Raw genomic sequence first — 23,347 nt, forward strand, 5'->3', positions numbered from 1 at the left:
GGAGTCATGTCCAAGTGTCTTAATTAGCTGTAAGACATATTCTTCATGACAAGTAAATGGACTGAAGTCAAGATCAGAATCTATTCCATTGACTTGCCTGCAATGCTAGGGCCCTGAAATTGCTTTTCTGAAAGGCAAAAGAATGACAAAATGCAGTGGGGTAATAAAGAAAAAAAAAAGAGCAAATAACCAATGTAGATTTCAGAACTTCAGCAATTTAAGTGAACAAAAACTTTACTGCTGAGAGAACTCGCGCTCACAACAATGAGACAACATAAACCTGTGTCATGTGAGAACAAGTGGCCCTGTCTCCTCAAGCCCCAGAGTCAGCTTCTGTGAAGTGTCTGGTCTCCTTTTACGGACAAAGCAGATAAAAATCTGGGCGCTGGTTCCACTTCCCTTTTCAGCTCCCTCTCCTATTTGTTAAATCATCGCTTTACACAAGCAACTGTTCCGTGCAGCTCTCTGATAGTATGTAGCCTCTACTTGGGGTTCTCACTTCCCACCCGAGCTGGGTTTGTGGGTTTAGGCACCAAGAGCAAAGCTGAGCAAGTGTTAGCTAGCCCATCACCCTATGATATGATATCTGAAGGTGTCTTAGGTCTGTGAGAATTTCTTCGTAATTGTCAGAGTTATGGATCTCAGGGGTTTTACCCAGACTGATAAGATGACTAAGCTTCTACCACTGCAAGAACCCCCGCTTTCTTTTATCCTGAATGCCACTGCTGCCCTGCTGGTACATAATCGGAAATCTCACCTAGAAAAATGCAGCAGCTGGCTAACTGGTTTCCCTGCTTCTACCCTCATCACCCTGCAGTCTACATGTAATACAACAGCCAAGTGAATCTGTTAAAAAGATTGCTTGGAATATGCCACTACTCAACTCAGAATCCTCCCATGGCTTCTAATTTCCCAGCTTGAAAGTCAAAGTCCTTATAATGGTTTATAGGACCCAGCAGGATCTCCCTTTCATCACTGGCACACCACTACTGCTCTACCTCATGCCACCAGCCCTGGGGCTCTCACGGCTCAAACCACCCTGGCCTTGTTTGCTGTTACTCAAGCCTGCCAGGCACACTCCTGCCCCAGGACCTCTGCATTCACTGCTCCCTCGCCCAGCCACGCTCTTCCCTCACACCCCCATGTTGCCCCTACTTCAATTTCTTTAGGTCTTTGTCTAAATATCACTTGCCCTCTGAGGTTTCTGATCACCCTTTTGAAAATGGAAGCCAATGCTCACCTACACACACACACACACACACACACACTCACACACACATACACACTTCTTATCCCCTTTTCCTGAGTTATATTTTTCCAAAGCATTTATTGCCCTCTACTATACTGTATTAGTTACTTGAATATCATTTGTCATCTGTTTCTGTCCCCCTCCTCCATGAGGAAAGAGATCTTTTTTTTTCGTTTTGTTCATTGCTATATCTCATGCATAAGAATAGAGCCTAGCATACAGTGGGTGTTCGATAAATATAGAATGAATGAATGAATGAATGAGTGAATGTAATTAGTAACATGGCATATTTATGATTTTGTGGAATGTCTATACGGGATCTCCCTTAAATTAAAAACTATCTAGGTTTCCCTCTATTTATTTACTCCTTGTGCCTTCATTGGGTTACTCAATGGTCCTAAGAGACATGTCAGTCCTTCCCCACAGGTGAGCTGGGTGTTCAAGCATGTGACTACTTGTTTAACTGTCAACACAGGATCTGATGTCCGGATACACTGTAAAAGGACCGTACAATTCTGGAACAGCTGTAAGTTCATCCACAGTCAATATCTATCAAAAACTTGGTTGAGAAAAATATCCTTTTGAAGAATTGCCTGAAAGATGTACAGTCCAGCTGGTCCTCTAGATTCCGGATCCCCTAAAATCAGTTCCCGTATAACCTCAACCCAAGTGAGGAACAGTTTGCCTGCACTAGGTCCATTTGCCCATATTGGGAGAATACATTTTATAAAAATGCCCTATTCAGTCTGGGGATATTGTTTAGTACCTGACACAATGTCCTTTTAAGGAGAATCAGGAAAAAGTTCTCTCAGGGCTCTGCCAGGAATAACTTTTCTTTCCATGAGGAACTGGTTGCATTTCCATCCTTGCACTGACTAATGGGCTCAGGGGTCAGATTTGGGATCCATTGCTTGGCAGGTACCAAGGCCATGTTGTATATTAAGTCATTGATTCACAAATGCCCTTTCTAAGCTGCTGCCAGCTTGTGTCAGTTCTCATCGATCCAATACGAAATATGAATAACAGCACGTAAATTCTTAAAACTAAACTGGACTACCCTGTATTCTGTAGGTGTTATCAAAAGCTTTTTTTTTTTTTTTAAATGAAATGATGGTAAAAGTTAGTAGTAGGAGCGTTTGTTGGCATGTTTTATTTTTGTTTGTTAATGTCTTTTCCTGGCAAAGAGCATGAGAGCATGCGTCTGTCAGTTCCCAGTGTTTGGGAAGTTTTACTGGCTCAGAAAATCCAAAGTATAGGAAGCACTGGTTACATTTATTTTTAATTAGATTTTATATTAAATATTATATTAGGTTTAGGGGTACAGCATAGTGGTTCGATAACCATATACTTTACAATGCGATCCCCCTGATATTTCCAGTACCCAGCTGGCGCCATACACAGTTATTACAATGTTACTGACTATATTCCCTGGGCTGTACTTCACATCTCTGGGACTATTTTGTAACTGCCATTTCTTTTTCTTTATTTTTGTTGTTGATACTTTTACAGATGTCCTCGTTTTCCCCTATCCCTACCAATTTGTACTCCTTAATCCCTTCACCTTTTGCATCTCAGCCCTCCCAAGCCTCCTCCCCTTTGGCAACCATCAGTCTATTCTCTGTATTTATGAGTCTGTTTCCGTGTTGTTTGTTCAGTTATTTTGGTCTTTAGATTCCTCATGTAAGTAACATCATGCAGTATTTGTCTTTCTCTGGCTTATTTCAATTAGTATATTACTTTCTAGGTGCACCCAGGCTGCCCCAAATGGTAAGACTTCAGTTTTCCTTCTAGCTGACAAGATCCCATTGTATACACGCACCACCACTTTTAGGAACCACTGGCTTTATGCCTCCCTTTATCCAACCTCACTAACACCTCTTCCTTTAGTCCTACGTTCTTATTCACTTATTTTTAAAATTGTGTTGCTTTGTAGGCATTTAAGCATATAAGCATCACTTAGGCATCATTTCTGGAATGTGACAGGCATGAATGAATGAGTGGATAGATAAAGGGAATGTATGAACATTTGCTTGGCGTGGCCCCCAGCTCCACAGTGCACCAAATGCTCTTACTCATCACCGTGAACATTACCTGCAAGTGTACAGTGCTTTATAATCTACACGTCTCATCTTAATCCTCTTGGTAGCCCTCCAGTGTTATTTTTCCCTTTTCCCTTATTAAATACATGGAAAAATCGAGGCTGAGAGAGTGAGTCTTCATAAGGCAGAAACTTATAAAGCACAAAGTGGAATTTCAATCTAGACGTATGTTCTGCTTCCTAGCCTGACTTTTGTCCTCCCTATCATATTACTGGCTTTCAGGGCTACTGTTTCTGAGTGTGATACTGTACAGTTGTTTCATCTTTGTTTTCTAAGAAGACATAAAGAGAGTCTAGTCATTTCCTTGGCCTTCAGGGTAAACTTCTTTGTTGCAAGGTATTCTGTAGGAGGGCTGGCTTTGGCTGGGACTTTCTGACCCTTTAGCTTGGGGGGGCATCCTTTGAACTGAATCAAGGTTCTCTTGATCAGCACATAGTGGAAAAAAAATGTTTTAGGCTAGTCTTCTTTTGATAACTTTTTCTATTGCATAATAATTCATATTGTGCAACAGCATTGTGGTGGGAGCTTGCCTCATTACTTAGTAATTTCCTTTAACAGTAAAGCTCAGCTAGAGACATTCAGCCCTCTTCTCATTTTCCTGTTGCTAAATATAAAATGTAAGATGAAGTTCTATTATTCAAGGGAAAGGAATGTGAGTCCTTGAGTGAAGCTTAGAGAAAAAAAACTAAGGGGGTAGTAAAATTTACTAAGGTTTGCAAACTGGCGGGTATGTACCACAAAGGGCTTATAGAGTCTTTTCAACCAACAGAGATTTGATTCTTTCTAGGGACCTGAACTAGACACTGAAGTGATGAAAATAGGAGACATAGTCCCTGTCCTCAGGACCTTTACTTACACTCCTCTAATTCAGAAAACTTTTAATAAAGGCCCACTTAGTAAATAGTGTAGCCTTTGCAGGCCATTTAGTGTCTGTCCCAACTTTTAATTCTATCATTGTTGTGCAAAATAGCAATAAACAATATGTAAACAAATAAGCTTAGCCATTTCTAGTGAATGTGGACACAATTTTGAGTTTCATAAATTTATACATGGTATAAAATATTTTTTATTTTCTATATCACTTAAAAATGTAAAAACTACTGCATCAAACTACAAATGTTCTGCACAGAAAAGGAAACCATCAACAAAATGAAAGGCAACCTATTGGGATGGGTGAGAACATTTGCAAAACATGTGTTTTGTAGGGGTTAATATGTGTTTGTCATTAACACACTAAATAACAAGATGGGTCTAATAACTACCATGATTTTGAGTAGTGATGTGTATATATGATATACTGAAATAGTTACAGTTGCAATAACAGGTCTGGATTTGCTTCAGACCTGTCCCGTAGCAAGACAGAGGGGCATTTAGGTGCAGTGAGATTAGACATGAATTGAGGATTTATTATAGCTCAGTGATAGGTACTTGGAGGTCCACTTTATTATTCTTTGTATACATTTGAAATTCTCCATAATAAGGTTTAAAAAGAAAAAGGCAGGTGAATGTCAACCATTAAAACCACCGAAGGTTCTGGAGCAGTGTTTTGAGGAGGCAGTGCACAGAGTAAGATTGGAAGGAGGGCTGTGGGGGCTGAGTGGGTGAAGCTATTTGGGGCCGGCTGGACTGAATGCAATCTGAGGACATCTGAGCAGCGAAGGGCAAGCAGGCAGGTGACAATGGAGGGTCGGAACTTTGGAAAGACGTCTATAGTCTTGCACTTAGTTCAATGACAGCCATGAGCACAGAGAAGCTTTCAGAAGACAGAGAATCAATGATGTCACCTCAGGGAATGAACCAACGTGGGTACGCTCAGAAAGAAAAATATAAATAAACCAAAGTCTGCAGAACCCACAAATGAAATAATTAGTCCATATCTCCATCTAACGTCTACTTTTGTTAAATGACAGGAACACATCCAATATGGAGCTACTTTTCACTCTGGCCATTTAGAGGTTTGTTTTTGTTTTTGTTTTTGCAGTAAGGCGAACTAGTTCAGAACAATGTATTTTAAGGACACAATCAGGCTCGTCATCTCTGTACATGGCAACCCGACTTCCCTTTGGAAGTTACACAATGCTGTTTTGAAATGATTTTCAGAAGCTCTTTAGACCTGGAGCTGGCTCTTTGGTCTACGTGCTGGACTCCATTCTGCACCAGGTTTGGGCCAAACACCTAAGTGGCTTTCGCTGGACCCAAGTGGGAGGTGGCCAACGGCTGTTTCTCACATTTTTCTTTTCAAGGGTCTACACAAGGGAGCCAGCTTGAAAGAAACCATTCCCAGCACCACTCTGCATCCTGGGGGCTGTGCATTCATGTCCGAGGGGCTCACCTCCCTACAGCCATTTCTCTCCAGTTAATCTGGGTAGCCACCGCTTTGCTTACAGGGAGAGGTCTACGGAAGAAGGCATGTTATTTTGAATTGTGATTCTTATCTGCGTAGGACTGTGACATCTTGCTTTCAGGGGCGTACTTATTCCACAGAAATACAAGGGAGGACCCCCCCCCCAAAATGCAACTTATTTATTAAAAATGGCGCATTTATTCTTACATGTTTAAACTTCAGTCATCTTCATAGTATTCTCCATTTGATGCAATACACCTATCAAGGTGTTTTTTTCACTGCTCAAATCAGTATTTGAACTCATCGATTGTCTTTTAGTGCTTCTGCCCTTTTTTGCTTCCCCTCTCCCATGTCAGCAAAACATTTCCCTTTAAGGACTTTTTTATCCAGGGAAACAAAAAGAAGTGGCTCAGCGTGAGATGGACGAATAGGGAGGGTGGGGCACGAGGGTCACGCCATTATGGGCCAAAACCGCTGAACACTCAGCACGGTGTGGGCAGATGTGTTTGTAACCACCCCACATTAAATGGGCAAACACACTGCAAAGTCTTCAAAAACTTCACTGAAGCTCAGCACAGCCTCTCACAACAATGCCGGCTGGTACACTGATACAGATAGATTCCTGGAACACGCACCTAGCAGGGGAAGCCCTCCAGAAGATAATTCCAGGGATTTTTTGGGTACCCTCCTCATATGCCTGTATCAAGTGTGGGAAAGGAAGAGCCTTCCCTCTACTCTTCAACATTCTTTTGACTGGTCTAATGATTCAATTTAATGAGACAAATTAACAAGAGAAAATAGTCAAATTTAATTTCATATATACATATGGGAATCCACATATTGAGAGCTACAGACCCCGGTTACACAAGAGGTTCAGAGACAGGGAAAATGAGGTATATGTGACCTTCTGAGCTAAGGCACCTTGGGGCTTTAGAGGGTCATTGCAGGACAATAAGAAGAGCAGAGATATTCAGTATTCAGTAGTTAGCCCTGCCAGATAGATTAAAATAAAAGGTTACTCTGATAATCCCTTATCGTGGGCAAGGCCCCTCATTCAAATTCTTCTAGATAGTGAAGGAAGAAGGGAGCAGAAGTTTCCTGTGAGCCTGCAGGGTCTTGATCATATTCAGCTCGAAATAATTCACATACCAATGTGTCACATTTTGGGGAGGTCTGTTCTGAACCCCTGTACAAGAATAGAACAAAGCGATGATGCAGGGAAATGACATGCAAATAGCCTCCCAGGGTCAAATTGTTTCACACAAAAAATGTTAGGAATTTGAACTTGATAGTCTGAGGGAAAAAAGTCCAAAGGGGCTTTTCAGAACTGCTTGCTAACCACCGGAATTCTCCCGTTCTGCAGTGCAGCACACTGTTGCAACGGTCTGCTCACAGGGGCACGTCCCTGGCTAGACTGTGTTTGAGATCAGGACTGCACGTTTATTCCCAGTAGCCATGTTACAGAAACAGGGGAGTCCCAAAATCCCCAGAGTTTGTAGCTGGGGGATGGGGAGAAGGAAGCAGCCCCCAGAGTGCCTCCATATGCCTGAGGCTGGTGGCTAGTGTCTTTTTTATGCAAAATGGCTTTAATCCATCCAAAGCCTCAGGTAGATGGGAGGAGTCTTGAACCAGGGGACAGTATGGAGAAAGCACACAGAGCCTACGTCAGGTTCTGTGAATGGTCAGAACTGTTTGCAACGCCCACTGCATCAGAGGACGCAGTCAGGGATATATAAGCAGCTGCGGACATTTTGGCTCTCTCTCTCTCACTTGAGCGCTAGCTCTCGCTCTCTGCGTGCTCCCTCCACGTGGCTTGGTGAAGGGGCCTTTTCCATGTGGCTTGGAGAAGGGGTCTCCAGGCTGCTTTAAGAGGCTCTCGTCATGCGGTTTTGAGGAGAGGAGATCCACGCGGTTTGCAGGAAGAAGGTAGTTTGCAAGGAGGCTGAGAATCCAAGCGGTTCTGCATTGAGAGCTGGAGGGCACCACAGCACAGAAAGGACCTCCCCAATCAGAATTGAGTGATTGGCAGCTGCTAGTAAAGCTGAACTGTGTTTGGAAAGTAGGGAAACGGTTTCTCTAACTTTCCTAAAACTAGCCTGGTTTGGTAGGAGGGGAGGCAAGGATATGTGTTTGTGGGTGTTTTAAAGAGCATAAGACTTAACAACAGAAATCCGCAAATAACTAAATCTATATAACTGTTAAATAAACAATTCTTTTTCTTTTCACCAAACTCTGGTATTGAGAGTTATAATTTTGGCGGCGGGCAATCGGGCCCCTAACTAAAGAGCCCGTGGGTTTGTTTTCAATTGGAGCAGCCCAGGGGTTTTGTAACAGCCAGAATCGTGCCTGGCTCAGAGCAATTTTCAAACATGATTCAAACAGTGAACATACGAATGACCGTGGACATATGCATTTGATCCGTCACATAAAGCCCTATGCGTTACCAATGTCATGAAATAACAATACTTTCCCATAATAGCATGTTTGAGGAAAATCCATGAGGTCAATACATGAGAGGTACTTCCAGCATTTCTGAAAGAGGAAGCGGTTATGTCATAGATCACAGAGAAAAAAAAGTTGGCCTGCATTTCCTCTTGCAAGTCAGTCTGTCAAACAGGGGATTCATTCTTTCTAGGCGCCCAGAGAAAATGGGCTGCAGGCTCTATACCCAATTGGAAGGTCTTCCCCAAGAGGTTTAGCTATCAGAATGCACAGGGGGCCACTAGGAGAGCACTCCCTCCTGGTCACTGCCTTACTGCCCTGCAGAAATGTGTTCCCAGGCACATGCAGGTCACGTGGTCTGTCTGGTTTGTCCCCAATTGCAGCGCCCACCCACTACAGGCTGCAAGGTAAGGCAAGATATGGACTCGGGGCTGCTCTGTGGTACAAAGTGTCTGTCCCCATCTCAGGGCACTAGTTAAGTATTCTGTCAAAGAGAATTGCCAATGATTTATGGTTGCTGACAATGCTCTGATGGGATTTCTACATCATTTAAAGACCTGCAGCATGAAATTACCTGAGAGGACATTCAGTAAAATCTCTACATAAAAAAAAAAAAAAAAAGACAGAATTATCACCAAAGTCCAGAGTCTACATTAGGGTTCACTCTTGGTGTTAGAGATGCTATGGAGTTGGACAAAGGTATAATGATATGCATTCACTATTATAATATCATACAGAGAATTTTTTTTTTGTTACTGCCCTAAAAATTCTCTGTGCTCTGGTTAATCATTTCTCTCTCCTCACTAATCCCTGGCCACCAATGGTCTTTTCATTGTCTACAGTTTAGGTGATGACTGTCAATGTAGGTAGTTTCATTAATAGTAATGAATGCACCACCTTGGTGGGAGATGTTGATAATAGGGGAGGCTATGCAGCCATTCTCGGCGATGCAGATGGACACTTAAGAAGCTACACCATCGTCTCTCGAGACGGACGGCTGCCGACGACGATGCATGTATAGGGGATATCTCTGTACCTACCTCTCAAACTTTCTGTGAACCTGGAACTGCCCTAAAACAAAAAGTTTTTAAAAAATAACAAAATTTGATATGGAGAAGTTAAATGACTTGGCCAAGGTCACAGAGCTGATTTATAGCAGACCAAAATTAGAACCCAGGGGCCTTATGCTGCAAGCTTTATGCACAAATTACACTACCCTGCATCCCATAATAACAAGTTGAGAAATACTTCGTGAGCATCCATGGTGTGCTATTTCTTGGAAATACAAGTGAGAAGTAGTCAGGAGTATCTCCTCTTAGGTTCGACTGCTCACCTGCTCACCTGAGCCACAGAGGAGTGGGGTATGTCCTGAGGTTTACAGCTGGGTCCCGTTTTCCCACCACCATCCCCCCCAAAACGCACACACATCCCAGCACCTGTACACTTCTGTTAATGCTGGGCTCTGTGCGTGGAAGACTTTCCACTCCATGTTCAGCTGCTGCTCACCTCCAATGATGAAGCAGCTCATTCATTACCTCTTCTGGGAGGCTTTCTCTGGGCAGAATGACTCACACTTCTGACTTCTGAGTACTTTGCAAAACTCTATTATAGAAGTTGTAAGTATGACAGCTATTTATTAGCCCTCCAATTAGACTGTGAGCTCCAGGACAGTGGAACTGGATCTCAATCAAGTCTATATTTTCAGAACAAACTCTGTGATGGGACATAGTTTACATATTCAAAAAACCATAGAGAGGACACAGATCTGTTTTTTTTTTTTTTTTCCAGAGTACAGTTTGAGAGTTGAAAACATTATAACCCAAAATTCACAGAGCTTCTGCAATGAAATGGCTGACAGAATATATTGAATATTGTAGACTGAAAAGTTCTTTCTGGTAGGGTACAAGCTACGCATGACTAAGATATAAAAACATTTTTTCCTTTACCTTAGAAAAGTGATTGTCAACAATATTATAATTTTTCATTGCTCTGAAACATTTCATAACCATTTAGCTTAACAATAAAAATAATGGGCAATCATTCACTTTAAAAATAGAAAATCACATGAAATACATAAAATATAGAAACAGCAGCTTGGCCCTGCCTCAGGAGTGCTCACTCAATGGGAGTCATTTTGGAAGGCTGGTTATAATGCCAGCAGTCATGAGGAGGGTAGAAGGCACAGACTAAAATAATAAACCCCCCCAAAAAAATCTATTATAGAAAAGTCTAGTTTTAGACTTTGAGTATGTACAAACAAGGTAAAAAAAAAAATCATATTCAGGTAGAGTTATTTATCATCCTTGACGCCTCAGGAACAAGAATTCAATTGTGCTGGAGCAAAACACTGCACAATAAAGTATTTGCAAGTTTCAAATAACCAATTGTTTGATTCAAGATTTAAAGAGGTACAATGAATGCTAATGCATTTGAACAAAGATGGTTAAGCTGATTTTCCCTCATACATGTACATGTATAAAGTGTATTATTAGAACTAAAAGCATTTAGGAAAAACAACTTCATCTGCTTAAAGTATCTTTTGCTCCTTTTTATAGCTTTATATAAATTCTATTTTCCCTAAACACGAATACAACATTTGATCTGTTCATTTATTTCACTTCATAAGCAATTGATAGAAATGTAAATACAGGGTGATCAAAAGCAGGTTTACAGTTGTGAGCACGTGAAACACAATGTTTATTTTTGGATTATTACTTATTAATTATTGTATTATGTTCCATACAAACAACCGTTAACTGTAAACCTGCTTTTGCCCACCCCATATACATGCGAGAGTACCTCAGAGGTATCACAAGCCCAGTTCCAGACCACCACAATAAAGCAAGTATTGAACTAAAGAGAGTTGTAATCTTTTTGCTGGTGGAGGTTTCTGCCTTCAGTTTGTAAAAAACGTAACACTTGTGAAGCTCAGTACAGCGAAGTGGGCCTGCCTGGGCAACAATGTGGGTATCCTATGCAAGACAGCCCCCAATTTCATAACTATACAGGCTACCTGGCTATTTTAATTATTCATAAAAAGAATTATAGAGAAAATACATATCTTATTTATTCTAACTAAAGCATATCCATAATATATTTTTTTATATCTTCATTTTTAAAAATTCTGATGATGCCAAGTCTCAACCTTTTAATAGGCATGTTGGTGTGTCAGGCTTGCCCATCTTTTCTTCCTTTACATTAAAGATCAAACACAAAACAATGAAGAATGTAGGTCTATTAAAAAAACATAAATATTTGATTTGTAGTGACAGTTTAAAAGTATTTGGCCCTCACAAATAATGCTGAACAAATCAAGTCCCACTTAATTGTAGGTAAATGTAATTGTGCCCAAGGCTGGAGTATTTCACTCTGCCTTTGCCTGCAGGTTATATTTTTGTGGTTGGAAGAAATGTTCTTCAATAGCAGCGACTAGTTCATTTAGTTCTTCCTTCAGCTGCTCAGGATCACTGCAAAATAAGAGGGGGAATTCCAGATCAGAAGATGACTCCAAGATATGTTTTAATCAAGTAACACTGAAATGTAACCTTAAGAGGGCTAAATCAGACAAACCAGTACACCAGAGACTTCAGCCTCTGTTGACGTAGACAAAAAAAAAAAAAAAAATCCCGTGAGTCAATGTCCATTATTTTCCCCAAAGTCTCAATCATAAACAAAAATCATTCCTTTCCAGTCCTCAAAAGAATTTTTAAGAAACACGGTTCTGGCCTAGCAGTTCCTCTGCAATGTCTGTACCTAAGAGTTCAGAGAAAACTTTCACAAGGCCAGTTGTCATTAAATCCTACTGAACCTTACAAACAACATCTGTCCTGTCCTGGGTCTCCCAGGATAAGGATGTTCCTGATCCTGTTTTCCCACACACAACTGGAATCTAAGTGGCAGATGCAGCTGCAAGGCCTTCCTAGCACGGACAGATGGGGACCCTACTAGTGGGCCTGCGCAGCACATGCCAGAAACTGAGACCCTGGGATTTATCTGTATTATTCTACCTACAGAACAAAGGGGCCAGAGCTGAAATATAACCAAGAATCTAGGGAGCTAGATCCTTCTAAGGAAATCACGTTTTCAAGCCTGCAGAAAACACTCATTCATATGTAAATGTCTGGAAGGTACAGGATAGGTAAAACAGACTTGTAACGAGACAGCTTTCCAGCAGCTCCTGTGTCAGGCCAAAAACCAAAAAGCCGATGTAAAAAACTAAAGCCTTCAATTCAAAATTTCATTACCTCATACATGATCATCTTTAATATACGCAAACTTTATTTTAATGGGAATGGCAATTCTTGTAATTAGTTAAGACCATTTTTACATTGTGAAAGCTAAGTAGTACAACTAAAACACCCATTTATTACATTTCATTAATCCATTTTACTAATCCTGGCTCCACTGGTTACGAGGGTGCGCCCTTGGGCAGGTGGCTTTGCCGCTGGAAGGCCCAGATTCCTCATTTGTAAAATTGGGATAAAGACTTTGCCTTCCCAAGAGAGTTGTTGTATAGATTGAGATAAATTACATAAAACAATTAGCACAGAACCTGGCCCAAAAACCTCAATAAATGTAGCTCTCATTATAATTATCCACCCCCCGCCCACCCGCCTGGTAACATAAAAAGTAATTATGCTTCATAAGTACATAAGGAATCACTCAGGTCTTTTTTTCCCCCATAAATATGCTTTGAAGAAAAAAAAAATTCTCATAGGCACATAACTAATAATCATTGTATGTTTTTTTTCAACAATATACCTAAAACTAAAACTCAACAGTGAATTTACTATATATACATACATAGTATGTCTATAGAGAGATATATCTCTATATAGCTCCTACTGGTTTTGTTTCTGTTACAGCCCTGCCTGATATAATTATTATCTAAACCTCAGATAGTAAGAGAATGTCCTTGTTCTTAGGAGTGCATATTGAAGTCTGTGACTTACTTTAAAAAGTCTCAGGGCAAATACACACACACACGGTGAGAAAGCAAATATCCCAAAATGCTAATTCTAGATTTGTGTAAGCAAATTAGGGCTTATGGCTTGTTACTGTGAATAAAATTTTATTGGAACACAACCACACCCACTCTTTCATGTATATAGCTGTTTTCTTGCTATAACAGCAGAGCTGAGTAGTTGTAACAGAGACCATATGGCCTGTAAACCCTAAAATATTTACTATTTAGCTCTTTACAGGCAAGGCTTGCCAACTCCTGGTCTAAGTAAGGGTATGTGATATTCACTACATTATTTCAACATTTCTGTAGGCTTAAATTTTTCCAAAATAAAAACTAAAGACATTGACCCCAACAACAACAAAATTTTTTTTAAAGTAGGACTTGAAAAAATATAAATAATTAATTAAAAAGATTTTGCATTCTAAAGGACTAGGAGGTTGTGAAATTCTATGAATAAATAAAATTCATGATACAACTGTATTAATAATATTTAAGGTTATCAGAAAATAAGGAAACTTTGGGCATGGCTTTCTTGCTGCCGTACATCAGGTGTGTGGCTTCAGCCCTGATAGCACACCCATGGATGCCTTAGTGCTCAGGTCCCATTTAATGTTAATAAAAGCAAGCAACAGTTCAATAAATGTAATAAAAGGACAATTTTACAAAGCAGTATTTGAATTGAAATCCATTCAATAAACCATGTGAAAATGTAAGAACCATAGATCCTTAAACATTAAATAGTACTGTTATTATAAAGGAAAGTTTTCTGAAATATTAGACACATTTTCACAGGCTAATGAAAAGAAAAAAACAAATATACAGTACAGAAAACATCTATAAACTGGACTAATGTCTATTTGTTTTCAAAAGAGATAAGACAGAAATATAAAAACACTAAGTGAGAATAAGAATTACAAAGAAGTCAACAGAAAATCATACTCACTATATTAGCAAATAGCTTGTTATTCAACCCAAATGGAAACACTGATACTTGCACAATATTCAATAAAACATTGGTAATGCAAAGCGCTTAGAAAATGAGCTGTTTTATCTGTTTAAGTCGCTTTTGCCCTTTAAGCACAAAAAGGATTTGAATGGGAATCTGTAGCAAAATATATTGCACAGTCTCATGACTCATAAATATATTTGAGTATCTTGATGTTTGAGAACTATAATCATGACTTTGATGATTGTTCTGAAGCTCTTATTCAGAAAGTTCAGGGCCCACTGGGTGTGGAATGCTATTTCACTTATAATAAACACCCAGAGTGGTACCATTCCGAGTTCTTGTTTCCATGTTTCCAGTTTTGCTTTGCTTTAGTATTTTTTGCTTTGCTATCAGCATTCACTTCTCCCATCTAAGGAAAGTCTAACCTTAACAATTGTTTCCCAGCCCCATAATTTGCTACATTTTAATTGCTATTGCCTTGCCAATTTAAGATGCTCAGAAATTTTCCTCTGCCTCTATTTCCACAAAGTGCAAATCTCACTCAAAGCCAGAAAACCCTTGTACTGGACAAGCAAAACTTTGGTACACATATGTCATCACAACTGCCTAGACTTATGCTGTCTGCTACAGCAGCTAATGGCCACGGGAGGACATGGAGCGCTTGCAATGTGCCTAGTGCAACCAAGAACCTAATTTTTTAATTTCATTTAAATCTGACTGATTGAAATTCAAATATAAAAACTGACACTTGATTCAATTGTTGGGAAACTTAAGTATGTTTGGAATGACTGGGGTATCAAAATCTACTTTTTCAACTGTAAATTTTAAGAAATCTGAATATAGTAGTCCCTCTCTATATCGCGGTTCACTTATCGAGGTCTCACTGTATTGCAGAATTTTAAAAAATATTATATTTAATTATTTAACATGGATTTTTTGCTATATTGTGGGATTTTGAGGTACTGTATATGCATGTTGTTAAAGTTCTGTGGGTTTAAGAGTGTAGAATGTGTTTAAGAACATAAGTAGTGCTTACAAAAGTATGGAAAGGGTTAATAAGAGAGTGGGAAAAGTTAATAAGGGACAGGGAATGGTTTATAAGTGTGTGGGAAGGGTTTATAAAGCCTTAAAATATATATAAATACTAAAATAAATGTAAGGTTCCTACTTTGCGGATTTTTACCTGTTGCGGGGGGGTCTAGAATGTAATGCCCGTGATAAGTGAAGGAATACCATACGGGTCAAGTATTTTTAAAAATTGGCACTTAAATTGAGATACGTGGTAAGTTGTAGGATACTAAATGAATTTTGAAGACTTACTGTGACAAAAATGTAAAATATCTCATTAATAAATTTTGTTATGGATTATATTTTGTAATGACAACATTTAAATATACTAAGATAAATAAAATATTATTACAATTAAATTTACGTGTTTCTATTCATTAAGAGAAAATTTAGATGGTATATGTGGCTCACATTTTATTTCTATTGGATGGAGTTGACTTCACCTGAAAAATTTTCCAGATTTGTAACTGTAATCTAAATAGAGAAGGGCTAGTTAACTGCTGGTTAAGTGGGTATGCAAGTCTCACATTTACATGGTAACTAATACACACACCACAGCTGTTAAAAGTTCAAAATGTTACTGTTGTTGGAAAGCGATCAACTCAAACCCTTTACCATAGTCACAAAGACATGACCCCGAAGCTACCAGACCATCAGTTCTTTGGTGGCAAGGACTCTTTCTGATATTGGCTCTTCTTAAATTTCCTCATACAAAGAAAAGTTGGGAGAGAAAAAGAAGTATAATAACTAAGACAAAAGTGAACACTCTTGTCCCTGGACGCTTCAAGCAGCTGTTAAATGTCACAATATTGCTGGAGATTCTGAAACAACCTTCTTAATTATCCGACATATTGCGAAGATGAAATGTTTCACTTAGCATTTGAATAGAACCAACTGGGAAGTTTACGGGACTAACAACCGCACAGCTGCCCATCCACATCCTACCTGTTCCCAGGCGGGGCACACAGTTCCGTATAGTACTTGATTTTGGGCTCTGTCCCACTGGTCCGCATGGTGGCCACGCAGCCATTGGCAAAGCTAAAGGTGATCATTTGGCTGCTTCTACTAGTAGGGAGAACCTAGGAATGAATGACACATGTTGTAAATTTAAGTGGTGACAAGAACTCTTCTGACCTAAATAACAGTTTCCCCTGGATAAGCAAGAAAATAAATGCCAAACAAATATATTGGTTCAGAAAGAAGAACATTTTTTGAGAAAACCTGGAAAGGTTCTCCATATAAAATGAGATACTAGATAACAGGAATAAGAAAATTTGTGAAAATTAAGTAACTTTGTATATTAGGCTTTTTAACCTTCTCTGTTTTGTTCATTAAAACTAAAGCTTTACTAAAATTGAAATACATCATTTCACAAGAACTTGGTTTAAAGAGATTAATAATACATTACAAAAAAAGAAAAAACATTAGACCTTCTTTAACTTTGCAAAAGAAGTCCATAAACAAACAAACAAAAAAAGCCTCTAGCAGATGTATTCATAGCTGATTGCTCTCAAAGCCCCACTAAAATGACAGAAGTATAAAACACCAAACAAACACAGGGGCAAAGAGGAAAAAAGGAAACAGCAGTGGATGAGGTTGCCAACCTATCCCGGCAGTCAGAAAACAGATGGAGGAGCAGAACTGACCTGATGGGACACAGGAGGACAGCTGAGCACCTGCAGGCGACAGACAAGAACCGAGTCAAGGTGTTCCGCAGAACCCTGGCCAAGCTCACTACCTACAGGCAGCAGGTAACGCGAAGAACCAGAGAGAGGCAAAGGCAGACCCTCACCCTCTGCCCACATGGTCAGGCAACCAGCTAGCTCATAGAGATGGTTTAATTCCCTGGTGTAATGGAACCTGAAAGGCTCAGGAGCTGGGGACACCAGGCACCGTGGAGAAAGAGATTAAGTTGGAGTCCACAATGAATGCTAGTCCTCTCTTCCCATTCCCCCAGGACCTCTCCACCACTTAAAGGGCCTCAGCATCCAATGTAGAGCCCTCAAACAAGAGATGAGGATGCAAGCTAGGCTCCCCCTGATGGGGTCCCCAAACAAAAGTTAATTTGTTATCCAACCTCTCGAGAGTGAAGTATGTCAGATGATGTAAGGCTTGTCCACATACACAGAGCTTCCAATCAGCTTCTTAGTGCCCAAAGGACCATTAAGGTTTACCAGACTTTGGAGAAAAGACAGCAAATAAAAGACAGAGTCCAAAACAAACAAATTAAAAAAAAAAAAAAAAAAAAAAGACACTTGGGGGGAAAGAAAATAAAGAGCAAAAAAGGAGCTCCATTTTTTTAAAAAGCTATGATTAATATCCTTAAAAGCATTACGATATTATATAATGAAACAAGAATAGGATGTTATTTTTAACAAGTTAGAGACTAAAAGCTGAACTAGAGAGTTAACAGAAGCATGGTAAGTTAATACTGAGGAAATCTCCCAAAAAGTAGGACAAGGAAACACAGATGGGCAATAGGAAGGAAACAAACATGGGTAATAGAACATTGGTCCTGGAGGACCAGCATCGAAGTAAAAACTCATCGAAAAAAGGAAAACAGAAAACACAGGGAAGAGTTTATTTGAAAAACAACCATCCAGCCAGCCAGCCTGCTCTGACGCGAAAATCAAGATAATTTCTCAGAACTAAAAGAAATGACTCTACAAACCAACAAAGACTCACTGAGTGTCTACAGAAAGGAATAAAAAGAGACCCACTCTAAAGTATGTCCCTGAAATTTTAGAATCCAAACTTCCTAAAACCTTCCCATAGAGAAAAAAACAAGGCATGAAAAGGACTGACTACGTATGGCATCAACATCCCTGTATGCAGCACACAGTAGGCCTCAGCTTGCTCCTGAATGAATGAATGAATGAATGCTCAACAACAGTCCTGGAAGCCACACAATAATGGAGTGATACTTTCAAAACTGAGAGCCAGTGAAGTCTGAAGGAAGAGTGAGACATTTCCAGACCTACGTGTCTCAAATTTACCTCCCGTTCCCTTTTTCTTAGGAAGTTACTAGAGGATGTGGATTAGGAAAATTAATACAGAAGGAGGTAGTCATGGGGTCTGGGAGTAAGGGACTCAACCTGGTGAGTGGTGAAGCAAAAGAAAACCCACAGGCTAGACCATGTGGAAACCCTACTGAGAGGTATAATACATGAAAGATGTGGGAAGAACTGGTGATAGTTACATAGAAATCCAAGCAATCAAAAGAACAAAGGAACAGTTAATTAGAGGAAAAACAATTCTTCATACAAATCAGGGGAACCTAATCCAGGTACATTACTGAGCTAAGCAGGAAACAACAGTTACTAGTCATCATAATTCAAGCACAGAATCCGATGTCACCCAGAGTTATGGCTTAAATGTACTGCGAGGACAGGGGAGGGAGGGCAACAGTGAATGCTGCAAGTGTAAGAGTTAATCCTTATCTCTGTAACAGAAAATTAATGAAGTCTAATAACCTGTAAGTCACAACATCACTGTATAAGCACATTATTTAGGAACCGGGTGGTAAACACCAGGAGAAAAACCAAGAGGGACGGTGGCTGTCGGCAGCTTGACAATGAGACAGCAGTGGTGGGAGCTCCCATGTTGCATTGCAACTCTTAATACAGTGTATCTTTTTAAAATATATTGTGCGTTGATAAGAATAAAAAATATTGAGCCCAGGCTGGTGTGGCTCAGTGGATTGAGTGTTGGGCCTGAGAACCGAAAGTTCACTGGTTTGATTCCCAGTCAAGGCACATGCCTGGGTTGAAGGCCAGGTCCCCAGTTGGAGGTGTGCTTTAGACAACCATCGATGTATCTCTTGCACATCAATGTTTCTTCTCTTTCTCCCTCCCTCTCCTCTAAAAACAAATAAGCAAAATCTTTAAAAAATTTTAAAAATTACATAGAAAATGTCTAATATCTGATATGGATATTCTTACTTTCCTTCCCCTACCTCCTACCATAGTTAACAATACTCTCCTGCCATTTTTGAGCCTTCTTTTGACTCTAGTGGGGATCCATACAGTGTGAAGGATGTAATCTCATGCTTCACAGCTAATAGCTCCCAGACATTAAGAGAACAGGGTAAAACAAAGTAGGAAGCAAACACTGGTTCTCAAAGTTGGACCAGGAGCACCAGCATCAGTGGGGAGCTTGTAAGAAAGACAAGTTTTTGGTCCCTACTCCAGACCGACTCATTCAGAAACACCAAGGTTGGGCTGCAGCACTTGGCATGATAACCAGGCAGCCCGATGACTCTGATGCTTGTTTCAAGACTGAGAACTACTGAGACAAAGGAAAAGAGGGACCTGGAATCGGAAGCTGCAGATGGTACCCCGACCATCACCAACCAGCTCTGTGACCTCAGGCAGACCCCGCACCTCTGATTATTGTTTTCCTTACGTGTTAAATGATGGCATTGGCTGAGATGACTAGTGCACACCCTTTTAGTTCTAGGCTATGATTTTTAACTTTACATAGCTTATTTATAGTAATGTCTAAGTGCCCGGAAATCAGCTTCAATAATTATATAATTAAAATGGTTTTGCTCCCAATTCCAACTATGGATTGGATGAAGAGGGTTCCCCACACAACCAAGCAATTCTCCAATACCACCCAGTGTCCTGCAGTTGAACTCAATTTTGACACTATCTACCTGAGAGAGAATCAGATCCCACAGGTTAACGGCTCAGTCCTGTAAAACTGCCCCTGCACGCCACTCCCCGCAGGTGCCAGTCGCAAGTCCAGGTCGTCACCTGTGCTTCTCACTGGCTTTGGATCAGAGGTTCCAAAGACCTTTTCTTTGGGTTTGATTAATTTGCTAGAGCAGCTCACCCAACTCAAATAAACATATCACGTACTAGATTACTCATTTATTATAAAATGATGTGACTCAAAACAGCCAGATGGAAGAGAGACACAGGGCAACGTATGGGAAGAGAGCGAGGAGCTTCCATGCCCTCTACGAGCTTGCAACTCTCCCCAAATCCCCACCTGTTCGCCAACCTAGACGCTCTCCAAACCCCTGTCCTTTTGGATTTATTCGGAGGCTTCATTACATATGCACAGCTTCAATCACTGGCCACTGGTGATTAAACTCAATCCCCACCCCCTTTCCCCTTCCTGGCAGTTTGGGTGAGACTGGACGTTCCGACTCTGGTCACCTGGTTGCTTTTCTTGGCAAGCAGCCCCCATCCTTGGATGCTTTCCAAAAGTCACCTTATCAACCTAAGACACCTTTATGCTCTCATCACTTTATGAAATTCTAAGGGTCTTAGGAGCTCTGTGCCAGAAAAGGGGACAAAGTACTAACTATGTTTTTCTTACTATAACTCACAGGATCACAATGCTGTATGTTAAGCTTTTTAAAGCATAATAGAAGGTACATAGAAAAGAGTTTGATGAAAGCAGACATTACTCACAGCTTTTTTATCAGGTTGGCTGTCATCATAGCCAGTGGTGAGGTCCCTAATGCCAGAAATTTCAAATTTGCCACAAGTTTTTGGATAATTATTTTTCCCATCATAGTTTCTAAGGTTTTCAAATAATTTTTTAATGGTGCTTTGATCATGGCAGATAAAATATGACGCTTTGGTAATATGGTAGCCATACCTATCAAGACAAATACAAATAGAGGCAAGATGAGGAATGAATGATTCTGCATAGTATATACAGAACAGGCAGCAACCGGTATATTCTAAAATACTTACTAAAACAAATGACCCTGACTAGCTTCAAACGAGTAACTTAGCAGTAAAAATAGGTACAGCACTTTATCCCAGGGATCCCCGATCTGCTACCTTGCTTTCAGCCTCTATTTATAAGTAAACCTGTTACTGGAACGCAGCCACACCACGCCCATTACATTATGTTCTGTGTCTGGCTGCTTTTGCACTACAAAGGCAGAGTTGAGTAATTTCCATAAAGACTAAATAGATGTTTCATGAACATATTTAATCTTTTTTTGGTATCAGACACTTAAAATCACATTCTGCAACTAATGTTCTTATTTAGTAAAGATTAATGCCATCACAAATGGTAACTTACTACTAAGTGGTTAAGCATCAAAAGGAAAAGATAATCTCTTGTTTCATTGTCATAAGAAATAGAATATATAACTAAAGGAAGGGCATTAGAAATAATATTAGTATCTCATACATAAGAACATAATAGGTTTAAAATATTACCTCGTGTTAATATTTGCATGTTAATTAAACTTATTGTGGTGGTCATGTCACAATATATACATATATCAAATTATTGTGTTGTACACCTGTAACTAATCAAAACATATTACTTCAATTAAATGGTCGGTAGAAACTTACTCAACATAGATGGCCTTTAGCTGCTGAGACAAAGACAAATTTTTGGTTGCTAGAAAGCTAGCCAACTCTGCACTTATGACAGCAGCACTGACTCCATCTTTGTCCAAAACAAAAGGGCAGCACATATATCCTGCAAAGACACGAGTCAGACACAGATGCTCAGAAGTGGGTTCTTTTATAACACTGTGTGTGCACGTGTCTGTATGCATCCTATCACAGAAGAGGTTGTACACTGTAAGTATGGATTATTCTCATTTACCATTACTATATTTAAGAATCTAGCACAGTGCCTAGTGCATACCAGGTCTTCAAGAAGTATTTGTTGAATAACCTGTAAGGAGAGTCTTCCTCCTAGACAAATGTGCTTGTCTCCTAGGTCCAGCCCAAACTTCTCCAGCTCCCACAAAATTGTCCCCAACTGTTCTAGCCAAGGTTTATTCTGTCTTTGCTGAATCCCCATCATTCTTGAGAGTTATATTATTCCTCTTGATACCTGACCTGTCCTCTTTGGTGTGGTTATTTATCTAGATCCTTAGAAGCTGCTGCTGGCTAAGGTCCATATTCATTTCTTTCAGAATCCCTGTGTAGTCGATATGCAATACATATTTCATAAACCAATGTAAAAAGATATTTTATAATAAAAATCTATAGAAAGACAAGACTGCCAATTGTAACAACAAAAGAACAAAGCTGAGCAACTGCACCTCATTTGATTAAATTTTGTGTGTACTGCAGGAAATAAGACAGATGAATCAGAAGAATTCATATTATAAAACAAGTATAATGTGTCATGGCTTTTATAAATTAATAGCTAAAACATCCCCAGCACAAACATGAATTTCAGGTTTCTATAGTTCACTCTCCTGTCTGCTTATTCCTACTGACAATTTAAAACAAGTGTTTTTCGGTCATTCTGGCTGGGCTTGGGGTCGTCCTTTCAGGAGACAATGACTTTGATGAAGGAACCGTAACCGTGCATCTCCTTTCCTCTGGAGGGACCTTCGCATAGCACTTGTGGAGGAGGAGCAAACTATATAAGGCTGGATATTAACAGCACAGTTGAGGAAACATCATAGCTCCCCAAATATGAGGATTCTTAAGTGACCAGCAGCCATGTGCAGAACACCATTGTCTTAAGTCATCTGGGGAAAGGATTCACTTGCTTACATTAGTGGCTCGCGTGCTTATGAGATATTTTTAGCTGAAAAAAAAATCTGAGATGCCAATTTAAAGGTAGGACAGTTCAATGCTCTTTCAATACCACAGAAGCAAAGCAAACTGTGCGCTCCTGTTTCACGTTGATTCTTTGCACCCAAAAATCCAAACCCACATCCTTCCCCACGTATTTGCATTCTACATATTAACGGAGTTTATGCTCATCATATCACTTCTTACCGATAGCTTCTTCAAACGCAAATAAGACATTTTTCCCCTGGTCTATTAGCTGTTTCGCTCGGTTTCCCATCCACTTAAAGCCAGTTAGTGTTTCCTAAAGGAATAATCCAAAAGAGAAAGAGGTGCCTTAGACCTTCTACAGTGCGAAAGAAAGGGGAAAGCCATGTCCCCCAGGAACCTTACCTCAAAGTGAAAACCCTCCTTTAAGGCAATGGCCCGCAAGATTTTGGAGGAGACGGTGCTGGACAACATGTACGTGTCTTTGAGGGCACTGTGATCTTGGTTCTTTTCTTTCCAAGAAGTAAAGAGCCACCAGCCCAAGAGGGCCCCCAGCTCATTGCCCGAAAACACTCTCCATTCACCACTGAAAGAAAAAACAAGCCATACCCTGCTGTGATCTTCAGCGAGACACTGGGAGTCACTGGGACAGGCACTTAAGCCAAACAAGGCTCAGAGTAGTTTCTGGAGGACAGCTTTTGTTATTCCTCTTTAAACAGCTGGCCAGAAAT

At 40.0% G+C, this 23,347-nt stretch overlaps 1 protein-coding gene across 1 annotated transcript in view; it reads right to left on the reverse strand.

Annotated features, from left to right (window-relative positions):
• Positions 1–10,982: 10,982 nt before the first annotated feature.
• The window catches only part of PGM2 (phosphoglucomutase 2), a 29,472-nt gene continuing 17,107 nt past the window's right edge, over positions 10,983–23,347 (reverse strand). Inside the window, exons 9-14 of the mRNA XM_090266990.1 lie at positions 23,022–23,202; positions 22,839–22,932; positions 21,444–21,573; positions 20,541–20,730; positions 16,063–16,196; positions 10,983–11,601 (exon numbers count right to left, since the gene is read on the reverse strand). Of these exons, the coding sequence (XP_090123116.1) occupies positions 11,499–11,601; positions 16,063–16,196; positions 20,541–20,730; positions 21,444–21,573; positions 22,839–22,932; positions 23,022–23,202 (832 nt within the window). The 3' untranslated portion in view covers positions 10,983–11,498. The remainder of the gene's footprint in view (positions 11,602–16,062; positions 16,197–20,540; positions 20,731–21,443; positions 21,574–22,838; positions 22,933–23,021; positions 23,203–23,347) is intronic.

The sequence above is a fragment of the Furipterus horrens genome, unplaced genomic scaffold (assembly GCF_987537825.1).
Source record: "Furipterus horrens unplaced genomic scaffold, mFurHor1.1.pri manual_scaffold_2, whole genome shotgun sequence".
In the NCBI taxonomy this organism is placed as follows: Eukaryota; Metazoa; Chordata; class Mammalia; order Chiroptera; family Furipteridae; genus Furipterus; species Furipterus horrens.